Source organism: Protopterus annectens, chromosome 8.part0 (genome assembly GCF_019279795.1).
Source record: "Protopterus annectens isolate FY-2018-M chromosome 8.part0, PAN1.0, whole genome shotgun sequence".
NCBI classification, from domain to species: Eukaryota; Metazoa; Chordata; order Ceratodontiformes; family Protopteridae; genus Protopterus; species Protopterus annectens.
In genome coordinates, this window is record NC_056741.1 from 929785072 (window position 1) to 929806259 (window position 21188).

Consider the following 21188-nt stretch of genomic DNA (forward strand, 5'->3'; position numbering starts at 1 on the left):
GCTTTAATAAGCATACTGTTAAAGAACTGACAACATTGAAAGCCTTTCTTTTGTTGCCATGCAGAGAATACTTACATAACTAGATAATATATAAGCCTTGAGTATTGAAATGCATATGACAGTATTTGTAATAAAGGACAGGATTACATTATTTTAAGAAGCTCATTAAATTTGTTGGAGACTTGCAGTCATATTTGCAGGCTTTACCTGTAAACCAAACAGAATGCCAATCTATCATGTGCGGTCCATTACCTGTACAGTAGTCCTTTAAGCAATGTATCTTGAGCTTGTTTCTTGTTTGCTTTTCATTTTTTACTTTGATCATGTTTTCCCCATGAAACAAGTAGATAGTTGTCAGGCACAGGTCTGTTTTGGATAAGAAACATTTTTACAAGTGGGGTATCACAGAGATTGCTACTTTCAGCATGTTACTTGGTACTTTAATAAAGCTGAATATAAATTATAATTAGAACTGCAGTGCAAGGAGAAGTGGTTTGAGTTGAGTGCTGCTTGTTTTTCTTATACTTGATTGTGACTGGCATTCCAGTGATGTATTTAAAAAGTAATTTATTTTTTCATGCCTCACTACCTTTTTGTTTCCATCTAGCTATTAAGTAAGCAGTCATGCAGCCAATGCATTGAACTATTTTTTTTACTTCTACACTTCATTTTGTCTTGATTGGATACTCATAATGACGGTTTGGCACCCAGGGCAGCATATTTAATTAAAGTTACAGTTTTTGTGGTTTTGCACATAGCTCCTCCCCTTTCTAGTTGGCCACACCCCTTCTCATTGACCCCAACCATTCACCTGTCTCCTGCAGCCCCCTTTGATTTGAAGTCACCAGCCACCACCACTGTGTATATATATATATATATATATATATATATATATATATATATATATATATATATATATATATATATATATATATATATATATATATATATATATATATATATATATATATATATATATATATATATATATATATATATATATATATATATATACACACACACACACACACACACACACACACACACACACACACACACACACACATATATACGTATATATATATATATATATATATATATATATATATATATATATATATGGGTCTACCTCGTAAGAACGAAAGACCGCAACACCGAAACCCACAACACCGAGACCAGAATCAAGAAACCCTGGAACACCGAAAATCGCATAACTGCAAAACACACACAAACACACACACAACTGCCCCAAACTACCAAACACACAAACCTACACTAGATATAGGCCCACCACCTGGGCACCCCCACACTCCCTACCGTATTCTAACTCCGAGATCGCACAAACAGACACACAAGGCAAACTCACACCCACACATTACAGTCCCTCACACACACACACACACACACACACACACACACACACACACACACACACACACACACACACACACACGCCACAGTCACAACATACACTTACTTATGCCCCTCACAAATACACTTGCACATACATACTTACCTACAGCAGAACACCAAAAGCGCTAAATCAAAATCCCATAATATCGGGATTTTGAATTTCACCATTTTCGGTGTTCTGGTGTTTTCGTCCTTCTGGTCTCAGCGGTGATATGGGATTCGGTTTTGCGGTCGTTCGTTCTAACAAAGTAGACCTATATATATATATGTGTATATGTATATATATATATATATATATATATATATATATATATATATATATTTATATATATATATATATATATGTAGATACACGCACACCCGCACACACACACACACACACACACACACACACACACACACACACACACACACACACACACACACACACACACACATATACATATATATATATATAAAGACTTAAAGCTTGTCTTTACACTACCCTGTGCCGTCATGCTGCTGAGGACTACTAGTGACTAAAAATCAGCTTGGGAAATGGATGTCTTGAGACTTAAGAGTATATTTTGAATATGGAAAACTAATATGATACAGTTTTGTAAAGGATATTAACACTATGAAGTTGCATCACAAAAGGATGAAAGCTGCTTTAATGAGCTAAGGAGGACCATAATGGTTCATATGAAATATTTAACCCTGCAGTAATTATTTAAGGGGAGACTACATATAGAGTTGATGTCCGTAATATACATGGACATTAATGGCTAAATGGCTATTTTATAGAAATGATTAGTGTAAACTTTGGCAGAAATGACCTACCATTTGGGCTGTAAGAGGATTAACTTTATTATAGTGCACTGCTAGAGGAAAGCATTTAATATATCTATACCTTGCATTCTGTGCCATCAAAGACCCCACACTACTAGATCTCATATACTGCCATAACACCCACAAATACTCAAAAAGTCTTCAAAACCTCCACCAACACATACATAAAATACATTGGAGGGACAGATTCATTACCGAAGGAAACAAATTGTTTTTTCATGTAAAAAAATGACACCTGCACATACTTCAAGAAGATTTGGCTTGACTTGGATGAGTACCTGAAAACTCATCACTAGGTTGACATTCTATTTTTTTTTTTTTGCCTTCCAGAAAGTGAGAGGCACATCTGGAGGGTGTGTATACTGACAAGACAAAACTAGTCTCTTGACTTACTTGCCTAGTCACTCCCCTGATCCTATGAATCCATGATCCTGTGATCCTAAATATGCTGTAATATGGATTTTTCCTACCACATAGACACAATTGATATGTAAAGTGAATGGCCTTAATGTGATATTAGGTGAGTTAATAGAAAAACTCTAGTCTGGCCTTTTCTTTTTATAGGGCTAGGTTCTTTTTGTTACTGTCACTATTTGTGTGTGTGTGTGTGTGTGTGTGTGTGTGTGTGTGTGTGTGTGTGTGTGTGTGTGTGTGTGTGTTTGCAAACAGCATATAATTGTCTGACTGCTGTTATTAGAAGTTAGGATATCAATTTGGAGAGCTTCACCTCTGTAATCCATAAAACTATCTGTGACCAAATATGAATAGGGAGAAGACTCAGTAATATGTTAGCAAAATATATATATATATATATATATATATATATATATATATATATATATATATATATATATATACATATACATATATTGGCAAAGTGCATTATAAAGAATAGCAATTGTAAATAATAACAATATTAATTTTAGAACTCCACATATTCTGAGTATGATATCTTGACAGTAGAACGCAAGCTGCATATTGCATTGGTAATTTGCTTTCTATACATGATAGACTTTTGGCAGCATGTCATTGACTGTTAACTTAAAGTGAGACTCATAAGACCCAAAACCCAAATCTGACTCTCTTAAAAAAACAACTGGAAAATAAGAGCTGAGGAGATTCAGGACTCTTTCAGAATTGCTATCTGTAGAAAAAAATATTTTATTCTCATTTTATAAGTGCACCTGGTAGAGTCTACTGCAAGTGCTTGAATGCAAGTAACTTGCAACACATTTGCTCACTGCCACTTACTCTAAATGGCAAGTGCCATCCCTCCCACTAGCCGAATCCTAATTAATTACTTAGACCTCTCACTATCCAAGCCTACAGAAAAGCTTAGACATAGCAGAATCTTAACTCTGACCAGCAAACTCTGACTCGGACCCCAAACCTAACCTCAACACCCCACTTCCACTTCCTAACATTAAAGTCCCTGAGTACTCCATAAACCTAAGACTTCACTCCAATTCCCTAACCATAGTCTACCCTCCTGCTCCTTAAACCTAAAATTCCCTTCCTGCTCAATAAACATAACGTATGTGATTGTTATCAAACCCCAAATTTCCCTCCTAATCCTTAAATCTAAATTTCCCTCCTGTTTATCAATCCTAAACTACTTTCTCACTCCCTAACCCTAAATCTCACCCTCACTAAACCTAAATTCTCCTCCCAGGTGCTGATTGAAACCCTATTCTGCACTCCCATCCCCTCTCTCTCCTACCTTGTGGTTGCCAGTCTTACTTTGCTCAAATTCAGTTACCATATTCTGATGAGGTGTGGCAACCCACTCTCTCTGCACTGCTGCTCCACCTCATTTGAATATGTAACCAAGTATGATTGCAAGGACTGTCCACACAAGCTACATGATGCCCGAGTAAATGGCTTTGAGAAAGTGGTCTTTGTGCAACTGGGACTCAGGCACTTTTAGTAGACTTCATGAAGAGACCACAGCTGAAAATTTGTGTACATGATGTGTTTGTAAGAAAACTACACAAAATTTGTGTTGGTGAAGTCTGTTTCCTGATGAAATACTGACAGTGAAGGGATATTGCAAAGACCATGCAGTGTTGCAAACTCAACAAGTGAGAAGAAGATGGGGTACATTGACAGGTGCCAGATGAATGTGTTCTAAGGGGTACCTATCACAAAATCAAAGAGGTCGAAGAGTGAATGGCTTTAACATCGAAAGTGCCTTTCATCCAGGTGTTTGTTGTGAGATCGCGGTACAGTTAAGATATAAAAATTTGCCTTTTCCGCACTGTATATATAATTAGCGGGGGGTGTGGGGGCACAGTTCCCCCTACAAGAGCGACTTCAATGAATGGCATTTTCGATGTTTAAGCCGTTCGCTCTTCTGTCATTTCAATTTCATGATATAGACCCGTTCTAAGAACTGACATGTACACAGCCACTATAAAACAAATGTCAAGCTAAAATTTGTCATGCAGGTCAGAACATTTTCTGACGTTCCTTATAAAATTTTCCCTATCTAAATATTGGTGGTATGCATATAATTTGCAAGCCACATGGTATAGGACCAACAAACCATAAGTCAGTGCAGTAATGCCCATTGAGATTCATAGAAGCCAGTATATAATTAGTTAAGAAATTTCCAACATTAAGCCATTGTGTAGCCATAATATTCTATCTTGATCTCTCTCTCTTAAAACCCTGCAGCTGTGTGGTTTTGGCATCTTTGCAGGCTTGATAGTTTTTGCTGAGTCTGTATATGTGTGTGTGTATGTGTGGGAAGGTGGCTGTATGACCACAATGGATGCGCTACTAGGGGCGAAGAGGAGAAAACGCTGAGAGAAGAAAGGAGCCACTTTTGAGATTTTAAGTATTTTCTCCAGATTTATTTCTTAGAAAAACTGCATTGCCGCCTACTTTTCGGCGTTTTCTTGCTTGCAAAAGTTGATATCTGTGTTAGAGACGGTATTTAGAACATACCTAGAGCCTGTTTATTGCATTTTTTGTGTTGCACTTAATTTAAAATCATTTTTTCTTAAAATTGCATTTTACCTGCCTCTGACCTAGCACACACATGTTGGGGTCATTTATTGCACTGTTCTGACTAGTTTGCTACTTGTGTGTCTCTGCTATCCTTAAACAAAAACAAAAAACAAAAAAATCTTGCTATTTTCCCACTTTCTATAATTTAAAAAAAGTTCAGTTACAGAGTTGCTGTTCTGAACTGTTTGTAAGTTTCTTGGAGGCCAGTGGTTACTTGGGCTAAAGGGAAGTCTGTGTGTTCACCAGTGGCAGTGGTTAACACTGAGCAGCTTGCCTGTCACTGTAGGAGTGGTTACTGCCTAGAAACTGTAGTTTTATTGGCAATTTTGGGTCAATTCCAGACTCCTTGATCTCTCTCTCTCTTAAAACCCTGCAGCCACGTGGTTTTGGTGTCTTTCTAGGCTTGATAGTTGTTGCTGAACCACCTAGCAAGAGCAGAAAATGCTGAGAGAAGAAAGGAGCCACTTTTGAGATTTTAAGTATTTTCTTCTGATTTATTTCTTAGAAAAACTGCATTGCTGCCTACTTTTCAGCATTTTCTTGATTGTAAAAGTTGATGCCTGTGTTAGAAACAGTATTTAGAACATACCTAGAGCCTGTTTATTGCATTTTTTGTGTTGTACTTAATTTAAAATCGTTTTTTCTTAAAACTGCATTTTACCTGCATATGACCTAGCACACACGTGTTGGGGTCATTTATTGCACTGTTCTGACTAGTTTGCTACTTGTGTGTCTCTCCTTAAACAAAAACAAAATAATCTTGCTATTTTCCCACTTTCTATAATTTAAAAAAAAAAGTTCAGTTACAGAGTGGCTGTTCTGAACTGTTTGTAAGTTTCTTGGAGGCCAATGCTTACTTGGGCTAAAGGAAAGTCTCTGTGTTCACCAGTGGCAGGGGTTAACACTGAGCAGCCTGCCTGTCCCTGTAGGAGTGGTTACTGCCTAGAAACTGTAGTTTTATTGACCATTTTGGGTCAATTCCAAACTCCTTGATTTCTCTCTCTTAAAACCCTGCAACTCTCTTTTTGCACAGTCTTGCGCTATTCCTGGCTCCACAAAGTGTGCTCTGCAAATTTTCCCTTAGAACTAGGCAAGCCTCAAGTGCTTCAGATCAACTGCTCTTATTGCAGCACCTGCACAACCCAAATCACACTACATCTACAAAACAAGCACCGGCAAAACATGCACTTAAATACACAAAAACATATTCGGAGGCACTAGGTACCAATCTGAAAAAGGAACAGGGCCCTCGAAAGCAGACAAGCAAGCAACCTGCACCTCCAAACACAAGCCAGAAAACACATAATTCATCTCAGCAGTGTGCCTCATGACAGCCCCTAAGGCAAAACACCATACCCAACACACTAGTAATAGGAGACTCTATAGTAAGGCACACAGATGTTCCACTCACCAGGCTGAACAAGGAGAAGGTTACTGTCAGCTGCCTGTCGGGTGCTAGGATCCAACACATAACACAGGCACTTAGGTCACTCCAAAACAAGTACAAGTATGAAGCTGTCATTGTACATGTTGGTGTGAATGATCTAAGATGTACCTCCCTGGACTACATGAAAAGAGACATTGAGGAGCTCTCTGATCATGTATCCCAAGCTGGTATGACCCTGACCTTGAGTAGCATACTACCTTTACCTAGAATTATACCACAATACAAAGACAAAATGATCAATTTCAACAATTGGCTAAGTTTCTGGTGTCATTCTAAGGGTATCCAGTGTCTGTCTGCCTGGGATGACATGATAGACAAGCCTCGCTGTTTCGCCAGAGATGGTTTGCACCTGTCACCCCTAGGCTTTCAAATACTGGTCAAGGCTCTTACCGTCCCCATAGTGCCTTTTTTAGGCAAGGCTCAAAGGACAAACCAATCACCGTAACCAGCACAGGTAACCAAAAACTAATGGTAATGCTACTCAACGCCAGAAGTCTCAACCTCAAAATGCATGCACTCGAGGCACTCCTCAGTATGGAGAAAATCGATGTTTATGCAATGACGGAAACCTGGTTCAAGGCTCCAGAGAGCACCCCAGCACTACCAGGTTACAATTCATATCATACCTTCTGGCCTCAGTTACCGCATCACAGTACAAAGGGTGGAGGTGTATCCATATTTATCAAGGATACCCACATCTCCAGGTTAGTGGTGCAGCATGATGCCCCAGAGATCATCCATGTGCAACTATCAGCAGGAAAAACCACATTTCAAGTCATAGCCTGTTATAGATCATCCACCATGTCCCAAGATGCTCACTCAGCATTCCTTGAGGCATTGGAAAATATAAAGGTCCTACCCAACACCATAATTTTGGGTGATTTCAACTACCCTGGTATAGACTGGGCGAACTACCAAAGTTCTAACTCCTATGCTCAGTGGTTCATAGAATTTATAAATTCAAATGCCCTTGAACAACTGGTATGTTCTCCCACTAGAGGGGACAACATATTGGATTTAGTCATCACAAATATGGGCGCCCATTGCACCACACCCGTTATCACTCCCTCTCTGGTCAGATCAGACCACAAACTAATAACCCTGGACATCTTCACCCCTCCACCTCCCCCAGTCAAAGAAACCATCATAAAAAACCTTTCCAAAGCAAGCTTCACACTACTTGCATCAGAAGTGGAAAGCTTCACTATTCCCTTGCAGAAGGATAATGATATCCAGGATGCAGAATCCTACACCAAGGCACTTTATATACATCTTCAGGATGGCATGGACTGTGCTATCCCAAATAAAACCAAGACTCCTTCCTCAAACAAGAAGAAACCAGTCTGGTGGACCCCGGCCATAAGCAAACTATACAATAAAAGGTGGAGACCTATACAAAAAAAGGCCAAATCTCAAGTAGAAAAATCATCCTTGATCAGCATTAGTAAGAAATTGAGGGCCCTCATCAAGTCAACTAAAGCCAATTTCAAAAAGAAAGTTGTCAAGGATGCCAAGGATAACCATAAGGCCTTCTATGGTTACGTCAAAAACCTAAGTGGCAATGCTCAGGTCTGTTCTGAGCTAGTACAAAATGGAACAAAATACATTGACCCCACTGACATTGCCAATATCTTGGCTGATAGGTTCAGTGCAAATCCCCCCCCCTCACCACCTGCAGGGCCTATTACTATTCCAGGGGATTGTGTAACTCCAATTATTACTGATATGTTGGTTAATAAGGCTCTATATAAAGCTAAAAACACTGCCTCCATGGGACCAGATGGTGTCCCGGGCTGTGTCATACGCGAGCTCCAAAATTAATTAACCCCGCATCTGAATACCCTGTTCATTCTCAGCCTCTTGACAGGATATGTGCCCATAGAATGGTGCACAGCAACGGTGGTTCCGCTGCACAAGGGTGGGCCCACAACCGACCCTGGGAACTACCAATCAATAAGCCTGACCAGTCTGATCTGTAAGGCAATGGAGTGAGTCATTATGGAACTCATAAATGGAGTGATTGGGAACCTCCAAACACTTGACCCCACACAGTTCAGCTTCATCAAGGGCAGATCATGCCTCCTGAACCTGGTGGACTTCTTTGAGACAGTTAGGCTATAGATAAGGGAAAGGAGGTACACACGGCTTGCCTTGACCTTGCTAAAGCATTTGACACCATTCCCCATTTGGGTATTATTGATAAACTCGCCAACTTGGGCATAAACCCTTACGTCACAAGATGAATTGCAAACTGGCTCTCAGACAGATCCCACAAAGTAAGAGTAGCGGGATCTATGTCCAAATCCAGAGGAGTAACAAGCGGTGTGCCTCAGGGCTCTGTCCTGGGGCCCCTCCTGTTTGGCATATACTTCTCAGAAGTACAGGCAAGCACTGAAGGGCTGTGGCTGACCAAGTTTGCGGATGACTGCAAACTGGGTGCTATAATAGAGTCTCTGGCTAACATGGATATCCTCCAGAAGGGCCTTAATGAGACTTATGCATGGTGTCAAAGTCATGGTCTCAAGCTAAATGCTAAAAAATGTGTAGTAGTCCCCTTTGGAAAAAACAGAGTACCCGCAAACTACCACATAGGTGGTAACCCCCTGAAATCTGAAGAAATAATAAGGGATCTAGGGACCCAAGTAGATAGTCAGCTTTCCTTTGATAACCATGTTGCCAAGGTGGTTAGAAAATCCTTTTATGTGACCCATCTGATCACGAAAGGGTTTGTATCAAGATCTAAGGATGTAGTGGTGCCCCTCTACTCTTCCCTCATCAGACCCATTATTGAGTACAATGCACCAGTTGGAATGTACCTGGCCAAGCATCTCCAGCAGCTGGAGACACCACAGAGGTACCTAACTAAGAGGATTACTGGCCTCAAACAGTTGCCCTATGCAGCACTATTGAAAAAACTAAAGCTTTTCTCTGTTGCATACCACCTTCTCAGAGGCAATCTCTGTCTAACATACAGAGCCATGTCCAACCCAGAACTGTTGAACATGCTCCATCTTAGCAAAACCAAATCTACTCAAGCTACACGCTCTAGGGATATAAACCTCAGCACAACAATGAATAGAACATGCTGGAGGGATAGATTCCCTTCGCAAAGACTTCCCTTGCTATGAAACAAGGTCCCGATCTACATAAGACAGAGCCCCTCACTATCACTATTCAAGAGGAACCTTGATGAGTGGATGGGTAACAGAAAGTTCACACCAGGGATCATACCAACAGCTCTACTAGATAGGGGCCAAGGGTACTAGCTGCTATATCAAGGGCCTAGGGAACTAACCAAAGGGGCGGTGAATACCACACAACGTGGCTGGGCTAATATATGCCTTCGGGCAGATAGCCCAGTACCTACCTATGAACCTATGAACCTATGGAGATAATATGTAAATGGCACTTCCCCAGTCATATATGATTCAACAGTATTACACCATCAGGTTCCAGCTAGTCTCAACATAGTAGCCTGAGGTACTCTAACATATACAACGTAAGGCACTGTACTTGGAATCACAGCAATCTCCTTCCCCTGCTAATATGTTGCTTAGTTTATAGAGCTGAGTAACATATTAGTACTGCAAAAAAAAAAAAATAAAAATCTTAGTGCCTCTGTTGTAGAGTATGAGAAACCTTCTTAGGAATGAAGTTCCTTGTGCTGCAAATAAAGCTACTAGCTGAAATGCACCTTACCCAATCCCCCACACAGATGCTGCCAAGCTCCCTGGGAGCTCTCATGGCAGCAGTTCCCATTACCATGGTTATGACTCAGGCTTTGCTGGCCTACTATTGCTTTTCTCTGCTGTGCTCTGCTGAGTTGTGATGTAATACTAAGCCGAAGAACAACACCAGATGAGACTGCGGGTGAGTGCGGCACTAGTTCCCTTACTGCACCACTTTATACTCTGTGCACAGTTCATAAAGAATATTGTGGGTTGTACACTATGTTTATTGAACTCTGATCCATTTCTGTGACTCATATTCCCAACTGTAGTCATACTAATCATGATGTGCAAAGGGCATGCATGCCTCTCTGCACTTTATGTATGAATACTTGATCCAGAATTCAATTTGACTCAAAAGCTGAAAGCAACAGCAAGGAATGTGTTTAGTTATATCAAAAGACTGATGGGAAATCAATGGGAGGGTAACATATTGCCCAAAAGTATGCCCTACCCCAAAGAATGATGTGAACCAGAGGCTATAGTAAATGGGTTGTAAGACATTGTGCAAACTTCAGAAGAGGCAAATACATATATCACCTTTTTATAGAGGCAATGAGAAGCATCCCTCATATTACCACAAGTATGATAACTTGGCAGACATAAAATGAAAAAAAAAAAAGAATTTCCATTAAACCAGCCAAAATAACTTGTAGTTATCTGCACAGAATTAAAGAAAACCTACCTGATCTTCAATGTGCTATGTCAACTATTGTTACATAAATGTTCACATGTATATGCATCCCTGATACATGCTGACAGGCTGTAGTGGTACTATCGCACTAAGGCGAGGGTACATCAAACCCAGTCAATTTTAGGTCCATTAGCCTGAGCAATAGTCTATGCAAAATCATGCAGGGAGCCCTAATGGAGGTAATCCACAAATAAACAGAGGATATACTTTTGTTAAATATTTACTGTATGATTTTGCTAAAGGAAGAGCTTGTCATTTGAAACTTATGGCATTCTTTGATGAGCTAACAGCAACACTTGACGAAGGGCTGATGGTGCACACAGATTGTCCTGAAATTGTGAGGTTTCTCACACTGGATGTATTGTAACAAACAAGTTTCCTGAGACAAATCAGAATCATAAAGAGAAAAATAAGGAGAAAACATGAAAAGCAGCTGATATATAACCCATATTAAAAGTATGAAAAAGATGTTCATTTTGGAGTTTTTCTACTGCAAACTCTATATGACCAACCCGGAATTAATGGACATGCTCCACCTCAAAAAAATCCAAATCCACCAAAACCACTAGAGCAAGAGACTTAAACCTTAGCACGGATATAAATAGGATGTGCTGGAGGGATAGATTTATCACCCAGAGACTCCCCATGCTGTGGAATAAAATCCCGGTCCATGTGAGGCAGAGCACCTCGCTGGCTCTGTTCAAGAGAAATCTTGACCGGTGGATGGGAGATCGTAGGTTTACCCCGGGAATCATCTCTGTGTCACTACTGGACAGAGGCACAACAAACTAATGGGCACAGTATTTCTAACATAAGGGGCGGCGTAAGCCACATAACTTTGGGCTAGGCTTATAAATGCCCTAGGGCAGTTAGCCTAGTATAAACCTATGAACCTATGAACCTATAAGACCATTCTGCATAAGTTAATTGCAAAATGATGATGCATCATACACGTAATAGTAACAACTTATAGGTTATAAAAATGTTAGGCACTCTAAATGACCAGTTTTGTAAAACTAAATACATTTGTTTTAAAAAAATGGTTGCTTTTTCACAGTTACACAGTATTATATAGTTATGTAAAACATGTTGCATTCATATTGCATTTTTATTCCACTCTTTATTGCCACAACTTGCCTTGTCATGTGATATGTACTGTATGAGTTCCTTTTATATATGCATGGGTAGATCTGAGGGACCATTATATCACCTACCCTGTTCTTAAAAGGGTAACAGCAATAATCCACCCCCATCAGTCTGACAGGACAAGAAATGTCAGGAATCTTTTGTATGAACTGTTGCTTGGGGGTTGCAAGATTCGGGTAAACGTACTCTTGTGAAGAGATAATTCCTGCATTTGTGTGATTCAGTGATATCAGCTTTCAGAAAGCCATATTATTATCATGTAGTATTGCCATTATCAGAAGATTGAAGTAAATACTTGACTTTTCCTAAATGATATACACTAGAAATATTTTAAAGACAATAAGACAGGGTGTATTTTTTGTCCTTAAACTTAGAAAGAAGGAACACCAAATATATGGAAAGTGTTCTGAAGTTATGTCAGATTCATCAGAAGTTATGTTATTAGGGAATTAAATATGATCCATCATCTGCTAAACATTTAAAAAAATGCAATGGACCTAGTTTTGGTGTCTTCTAAATCTATATTTTATTTTTTGGTGGGGGCATCACTCCAGTTTGCAGGGTTTGTAGAGTCTACATTTCTTTAGATAGTTGAAAGAATTGCCCCCTGCTACAGGACATTTAAAAAACTGTTTAGAAAAATAACAGTTATAAAGGATACCATAGCAAAAATAATTTTCTAAAAATGTTACATAATGCAGGTTATGATACTGTGAAAAGAGTGAAGTAACATTTTTTTAATTTAAATAGCTTATAGCACTATGTCTGTTACGCTTGACGTTGCTCTTAACATGCTCTGTTGTTTGCTACAGATTGTGGAGAGTGCTACAGAATGGATGCTGGTGCCATTACTGGAATCATAGTCGGGGACATCGTAATCACAGTGCTCATTGCTCTGACTGTATTTTATTTTGCAAACAGGATGAACAAGAAAGCGAGGCTAAAAGGTAATTTTTGTAAACTGTCATGGCCAGCACTTTACACTTCTTTTAATAACAAGAAACCATATTTCATCCAATGTGCATTTCCTTAGTACTTATGAAATCCGAACTTATAATATGATAATCACAATCATCGATTGATGAAACAGTAGTCAGAGTATGGTGGCAACATATTGGGGAGGCATTCTAGTTGCAGTAGTTTACTTCCTTTCCAGGGGCGGCTTGTGCCATCGGACTGCAGGACTCTGCCCTCCCAGGAAAATGATGGAAGTGTAAACATTTGACATGAAATAAAAAAAATAAAAAAAATCTATTAATATTTTGTTTGCATTATTTTGTGTAATGTTGTGCTTCTAAGCGAGTCCACAAAGTCCCGGAACTCGAACTGCGCATGCTCGTCAAGTTCCATTTTTTTTTTTTAATTTTTTTAGCAGAATGTATCTATCTGGCTGCTGTAAAGGCAGTCCAGATTAAAGAAAAGGCATCAGTGTGATGCCCAGAAGACTATGTGGTTTAACTGCACAATTAGAAGGGGGTTCGGACTGCCACGTCTGTAGGCACATACGTGATGTGAATGGCTGGATTGCTACTGATTGGTTCTCACGCTCTTCTAAAAAAAGAGAGCAAGAAACAATTAGTAGCACTAGCACTAAGCACATTACTGTGCTTGTCTTGCGAGGATGATTGGATGTAGTGGATACCATTGTCGTTGGTTGGTGAAGAAGTTACAAGAACAACTTTATTTTTTTTTTACTTGCTGCAGTCATCAGTGATCACTGTCATCACCATCACACCAGTCAGAGAGAGGAAAAGAAAGAGTTACTTTCTTTGTGAGCTGTACTGAAGTGAAGAGATAAAGTGAGGTAGGTGCCGGACTTGGCTCTGTATTCTTTAAAACTTTCACCAAGTTTAAAAGAAGACATTTGAGGACACGGAGATACTTGTGTTGTGTACAACACAGGCAGAGCATGGCACAGTGTGGGTATTCGGTGACGCGTTTAGGACTAGCAGAATAAAGTAATGCCTTTTTGTGAATGCATATCCCAAATTCCCAGGAGCTGGGGATGCCAGGCTGGCTACTCTTGGGGCTGGGGTGTGTTTAATGGGTGCAGCTGTACTGCGAGAGTCCAGTCATGAATGGGTAAAAGTGGGTACCATCACAAAACTGTTTATTTACCCCGTTAAGTTGTGCCATGGGGTGTCAGTGGCTGAAGCCCAATGCACCAAACATGATCTAAGCCAAGGTGAGATCAAAGACAGATATGGAAACCATGTGTGCTACTTAGGTACTTCTTTTTACAGCTTCTGCACCGGTTCTGATACCTGTTGCCTATTTGTTTTAAATACACTCGTTTTTGTTCAAGGTTAGTTGAATTTGTTGTTGTGTTCAGACGTCTGTAGCATTTGTTGCTGTCTGTCTCTGTTTAGCTGCCAATCCAGCAGAATGTAAGCATGTGAAATATTTTCTTTTCAGCTGCAGCTTTTGTCATAGTTGTGTGCCACCCTGAAAACCATGTGTATAGTGTTATGAGTAGGTAAAGTCCCACCAGTTCAAGAAATTGTTTGCATCTTAAAATACTGAGAAAAATGAGATGATGTGTGCATCCTTAGACAGTTATTTGGTAACTGGTCTGTATATGCATGTATGTCTGCATGTGTATACAACGATACACAACAGTACTGCCTTATGTTTTTGCAAACCCTTCAAACTGACTAAAGTGACATTACTTATATGTGTATGTTTGCACCCCCTGGTTCACCGGTTGTAGCTGAGAAGTATCATAGGTCAAGTCCACCCATCCAGTTAAATTTAAAATAAAAATAAACTAACTGAATTGTGTCCATGATGTTCCAGAAGCGGACTCCGTATTCATACTATTAAACCCAAAGAAACAAATGCATGGCTGCACATATAGGTGCTGTGCAAAAGTGTAGTTTGCAAACTCCTGATATCATAGTGACTCAGTACATTAATAAATAAGTTGCAGTTTCAAATGAAAGTAGTGCTTTAGCAGAACAAGGGTTAATAGGTGACTAATTATCCTGTTTTATGTGAATGTGTGCAGTGTACAGTAAATGGTGTAAGAATCCCTACAGCATAATGGATGGGTGGCAGTGTGTAGCTTTAGTGTGCTCTACCAGATGTTGGCCCACCACAGGTGACGTGACAGATAGTTGCCAAGATGCACACACATACTTTAGTGAACAAATGTGTAAAGTACGTATTGAAAAGCTTGATCTCAAGATACGGCAGTATTGGAAGTTGCATTTTATGGAATTGCATATAATTTAAAGCTGAAAGTTCAGGAAGTAGGTTAATTTGAAAGGAGTAGGTAAATTACTGCTGGGAACCTATTTTTACTGAATGCATTAAAACCAGCTATTTCTGAAGTTAAAAATGTTTTTCCGATACAGATTCTAAACATACCTCTCACCTTTGTTCAAGAATTCTGGTCGATGCAAAATACCAGGAGAGACAAAGCCTCGCAGTTGGGGGCAATTTATAAATATGACTCAAATTTGCTTCAAAAGTTAATTGAGCAACATGCATTTTCCTAACTAAAAGATGCATGGAACTCTAGTGTGTCTAACATCTAACTCTTAACCTGTTAGCACAATAATTTTGGACAAAGTCAAAAATAAAGGAAGGGCAAAGACATAAAATTAGGGACAGAGTTTAAGTATTGCTGGAATAACAGGTTTTGCATTAGCAAACATTTTCTGAATGCTGTGAAGTCTAAAACTCAAAAGTTTGTAATTACTTAGTGGTTTTAGTCCTCTGTGATTTTCCTAATCACACATTTCTATGAGAAACAGAACAAATTGTGGACATTCTGTGAAGTTCTGGATGGTTTATTGGTATGGCCTGACATTATTGACTGAACGTTCATGTTCGTGAAGTACAAGAAAATCGAAAAAATTCATGAAAAGTAGGACAGAATGCAGTGGAGATGTTAATGGAAGGAGAGAGAGCATGTTTTTTCATGAGTATAATGAGTTGGCAGATTTTAAAATTTCCCTACGGAGCACTCAGTCAGAAATATCAGGGGAGCAAATGGCTGTAACTTAGGAAATGATTCCTCTGAGCGGGGACATAAGATGCAGAAACCTGGATGATAACTTGCAGTGTCTGCTTATATCACACTGATAATGCCCACACTGATTACCTCTTGCTGGCATGGGAGCTGCTGCTTATTTTGCTCCCCTCCAACCCACAGTTCCAGTTTATAACTTCCTACCCCTCTTAAAGGCATCCACATAACTATCTTACATGTGTACATCTACATACTTCAGAGTACACACACCCAACTCCTAAACCATCAGTCTGCAGTTAATCACTTTAATTTCTTTTCTCCCTTTTATTTACTAACTGACCCCATGCAACCCAGTGATCACAACACCCAGTCCCATTTCCTTGCATATGTTCCATCAACTACAGATCCTGTCCCTGTTCTTATTCACCTCCCCAACAATCCTCTCCCACATCATGACCTATAACCTCCTTTGATAATCATATTGCCACAGTAGTCAGGAAATCCTTCTACATGGCACTCATCACAAAAGGTTTCTCATCCAGGAAAAAAGGTCATTGTTCCCCTCTACTCGTCACTCATTAGACCCATTATAGAGTACAAAACTATTGCACACACAACTGCCATTAGCACAAGGTAAGTCAACACCTGAACAGTAAATTAAGCTATCAGCATGTGCTGATACTATATGTATAGGTTCATAGGTAGGTACTTGGCCAACTGCCAGAGGCCATTCATAAGCCTAGCCAAAATGTGTCAGCTTTTGCCACCCCATTGATTCATTAACTGTCCCTCTGTGGAGCAGAGCCAATGGCAGGGTCCCTGGGGTGTATCTACTGTTCCCCATCCACTCTTCAAGGATTCTCTTGAAGAGTATTAGTGAGGGGCTCTGAATAATGTAGTTAGGGATGTTGTTCCAAAGTATGGGGAGTGTCTGTGACAGGAATCCATCCCTCCAGCATCTTCCAGTTATTGTTGTGGCAAAGTTCAGCTCACTACAGTGTCTGGCTCACTGTGACTTGTTGCAGTTAAAACTCTTTTTCAAGAGGCTCCTTTAGCTGTTTAAAACTTTCATTTAAAGGCTCATTGCTACTTTTCTGCTGTGAGAAACATTTCTGCAGTTTGTTTTCCATCCTCCCTCCCTGTTGGTATGGTGTTTTTATAGTTGGTCTCTTCTCAGTTGCCCGCCCCTAGTGTAAATTTGATCTGGGACCCTCCTCCCAGTCTAATGTCATTACCTCATTCTACCCAGTATAGGGAGAACATTTGAGAAGGCCAATCAGCTTAGTTTCTGCTACTCCTTTCTCTCTTTCCAGTAAAAAAAAAAAAAAAAAAAAAAAATTTCTAAGCTTGTTTCCTGCCTTTCCTGTGGGTAGTCTAGTCTGGATATAGATTTGCTGTGTCCAGGACTATTTGTAGGCTTCTAGGCCCCCAAGCCTTTCTGTGTTGGAGGGAAGCCTTCTAGCTTAATTTTGTTTCTTAGAACTAGCCAGTTTTTTGTTTCAGCACTTGTTCAGAACTTATTGCAAGCACTAAATAAGCTACAAATTACTGCAGCACTCAACTTTCCTCACTGTCTAGAGGAAAACAGTTTCTAGTACTTAACAAATAAGCACCTATTCAGGCATGTCTAAGGGTCAGCTCCCAGTGTTTTCTACTGTCTACCTGATGAATCTGGGCATCTTGGGGCAATGCAGTAATTGCCTCATGTACACAGACAATCCTCTCCTACCACCCAACACTACAACCTGTGAGAGATGCACTTATATAGCCAAACTGGAAGCAAAGCTCTCTTCACCAAAGACTGGACTAGACAGTCAAGAGGAGAAGGTAAACACTTGCACCAAACCACACTCAGCACATAGTCCCTCAAAACCTACACCACCAAAAGACACACATAGAAACACAAAACACACACCTACATTCGCGGAGGCTCTCAGTAAAAACCTGCCCAAGCAACAGGGACCTCCAAAGCAGAAACACAAGCAACCTCCACCCCCCAACACAACTCAAATGACACATAGCCCACAAACTCAGTGTGCGACTCAACCACAGCCCATAAGGCATAACAACGTACCCAACACTCTAGTCATAGGTGACTCTATAGTCAAGCACACTGATGTTTCACTCACCAGGCTAAACAAGGAGAAAGTTACTGTCAGCTGCCTGTCGAGTGCCAGGATCCGCCACATAACGCATCCACTCAGGTCACTCCACAACAAGTACAAATATGACTCTGTCATTGTCCATGTTGGTGTGAATGACCTGAGACGTACCTCCTCGGACTACATGAAAAGGGACATGGAGAAGCTGTCTGATCTTGTAGCCCAGGCAGGTATGACCCTAGCCCTGAGTAGCATCCTGCCATCACCCAGAATGATACCACAGTACAAGGACAAAATGATTGACTTCAACAATTGGCTAAGCTTCTGGTGTCATTTTAAGGGGATCCAGTATCTGTCTGCCTGGAATGACATGATCGACAAGCCACTATGCTTTGCCAGAGATGGCCTGCACCTGTCGTCCCTGGGATTCCGGATACTGGCTAAGGCTCTAGCCACCCCTATAGTGCCTTTTATAGGCAAGGTTCAAATGACAAATTCTCCACCCTAACAGGTACAGGCAAGTAGAATCTGAGGGTATTGCTACTCAATGCTAGAAGTCTAAACCTCAAAATGCACTCTCTCTCGAGGCACTCCTTAAAATGGAGAACATCAACATCTATGCAGTGACAGAGACCTGGTTCAAGGCTCCAGAGAGTACCCCTGCATTACCAGGCTATAATTCAAACCACACCTTTCCGCCACCTAACCTGGACCGAAACACTAAAGGCGGAGGCGTGTCCATATTCATTAAGGATATCCACACCTCCAGGCTAGTTGCTCAGCATAATGCATCCGAAATTATCCAAGTGCAACTAACTCTGGGCAAGACCGCAATCCAAATTGTAGCTTGCTACAGATCCCCCACCATGCCCCAGGATTCCCACTCCTCATTTCTAAATACACTGGAAAATATTAGAGTACAACCTAACACCCTAATAATGGGCAATTTCAACTACCCTACCATTAACTGAGAAAACTACTCATGTACCAACTCTTGCGCTCAACGTTTTCTGGAATTCATAAATTCCAATGCCATGGATCAACTTATCCACACCCCCACCAGGGGCAGCAATATCCTAGACCTGGTTATTACCAACATGGGTAACCGGTGCTCCACACCAGAGGTCAATTCCTCATTGGTCAGATCCGTCCACAAGCTATTCACCCTAGACATCCACATCCCTCCCCCACCCCCCATTAGGGAAACCACAGTAAAAATTTCTCCAAAGCCAACTTCACACTTCTTAAGACAGAAGTAGCAAACTTCTCAACACCCATGCTGACGGACAATAGAGGTATGACTGCTGAATCCTACACAAATGCACTTTATAAGCACTTACACGAGTGCATGGATCATGCAATCCCTAAGAGAACCAAAATGCTATCCTCCAAAAAAAGGAAGCCAATCTGGTGGTCCCCTGCCATAAACAAACTCTACAACAAAAGAAAGAAACTGTTGCAAAAAGAGTAAAATCCCATGATTGGAGAAACTCCCTGGTCAGCCTCAGTAAGAAGCTGAGATCCCTCATAAAATCCTCCAAAGCTAGTTATGAAAACAAAATCGCCACTGACTCTAAAGACAACCACAAAGCATTGTGCTGTAACTCAGATCTGCTCTGAGTTACAGCACAATGGCACTAAATATACAGAACCAACTGATATTGCCAACATCCTGGCAGATAGGTTCAGTGCTGACTTTACCCCTCTGTCATCCCCTAAAGGGCCCATCTCTATACCAGAGGAATGCAAAGTTCCTGTAATCACGGCTGCACAGGTAAAACACACACTATCCAAAGCCAAGAACACAGCATCCATGGGACCTGACGACATCCCAGGCTGTGTTCTACATGAACTACAGAACAAAATGGCACCCCACCTAAGTACCATGTTCAATCATAGCCTCACCTCAGGCTATGTGCCCACTGAATGGCGCACAGCAATAGTTATCCCACTCCACAAAGGGGGAGCCACCACAGACCCTGGAAACTACCGCCCCATTAGCCTAACGAGCCTGGTCTGCAAGGCTATGGAGTGTATCATCATGGAACTTATAAACAATGACATTGGTAATTTCCAAACTCAGGACCCCACCCAGTTCGGGTTTGTAAAAGCCATATCATATCTCCTAAACCTGATAGACTTCTTTGAAGCAGTCACCAAAGCCGTAGATGAGGGTAAGGTGGTTCACACAGCCTATCTAGATCTCGCCAAGGCTTTCGACACCATCCCCCACTCTGGAATTATAGATAAACTGACTAAACTAGGTATAAATCCCTATGTCACAAGATGGGTTGCCAACTGGTTAACTCACAGAACCCACACTGTGAAAGTAACAGACTCCAAATCCAACTTCAGACCAGTGACAAGTCAGTACCACAGGGTTCAGTCCTGGGTCCTCTCCTGTTTGGTATCTACTTCTCTGAAGTACAGGCCAACACAGAAGGTCTTTGGCTAATGAAGTTCGCAGATGACTGCAAACTAGGAGCCATAATCAAAACTCCAAAAGATGTGGACATCCTACAAAAGGGCCTCGCTGAGACAGATGCCTGGTGTCAAAGCCATAGCCTCAAGCTCAATGCCAAAAAGTGCATTGTCATCCCTTTTGGTAAAAACTCAGTACCCATGAACTACCACATAGGTGGTAGTCTACTTAACACTGAAAGTGTGATAAGAGACCTTGGAACACAGGTGGACAGTAGTCTCTCCTTTGATAATCACATCACCACAGTAGTCAGGAAATCCTTCTATGTGGCATGCCTAATCACAAAAGGTTTCTCATCCAGGAAAAAAGAGGTCATTGTTCCCCTCTACTCGTCACTCATTAGACCCATTATAGAGTACA

The 21188-nt window shown here is 40.7% G+C and overlaps 1 protein-coding gene across 2 annotated transcripts in view; it reads left to right on the forward strand.

Annotated features, from left to right (window-relative positions):
- Window positions 1-21188, forward strand: part of LOC122809160 (TYRO protein tyrosine kinase-binding protein-like) — a 445215-nt gene that overhangs the window by 198521 nt on the left and 225506 nt on the right. For both annotated transcript variants that reach the window (XM_044080447.1, XM_044080448.1), the window contains exon 4: window positions 13081-13215. In XM_044080447.1, coding sequence (XP_043936382.1) covers window positions 13081-13215 — 135 coding nt within the window. The remainder of the gene's footprint in view (window positions 1-13080; window positions 13216-21188) is intronic.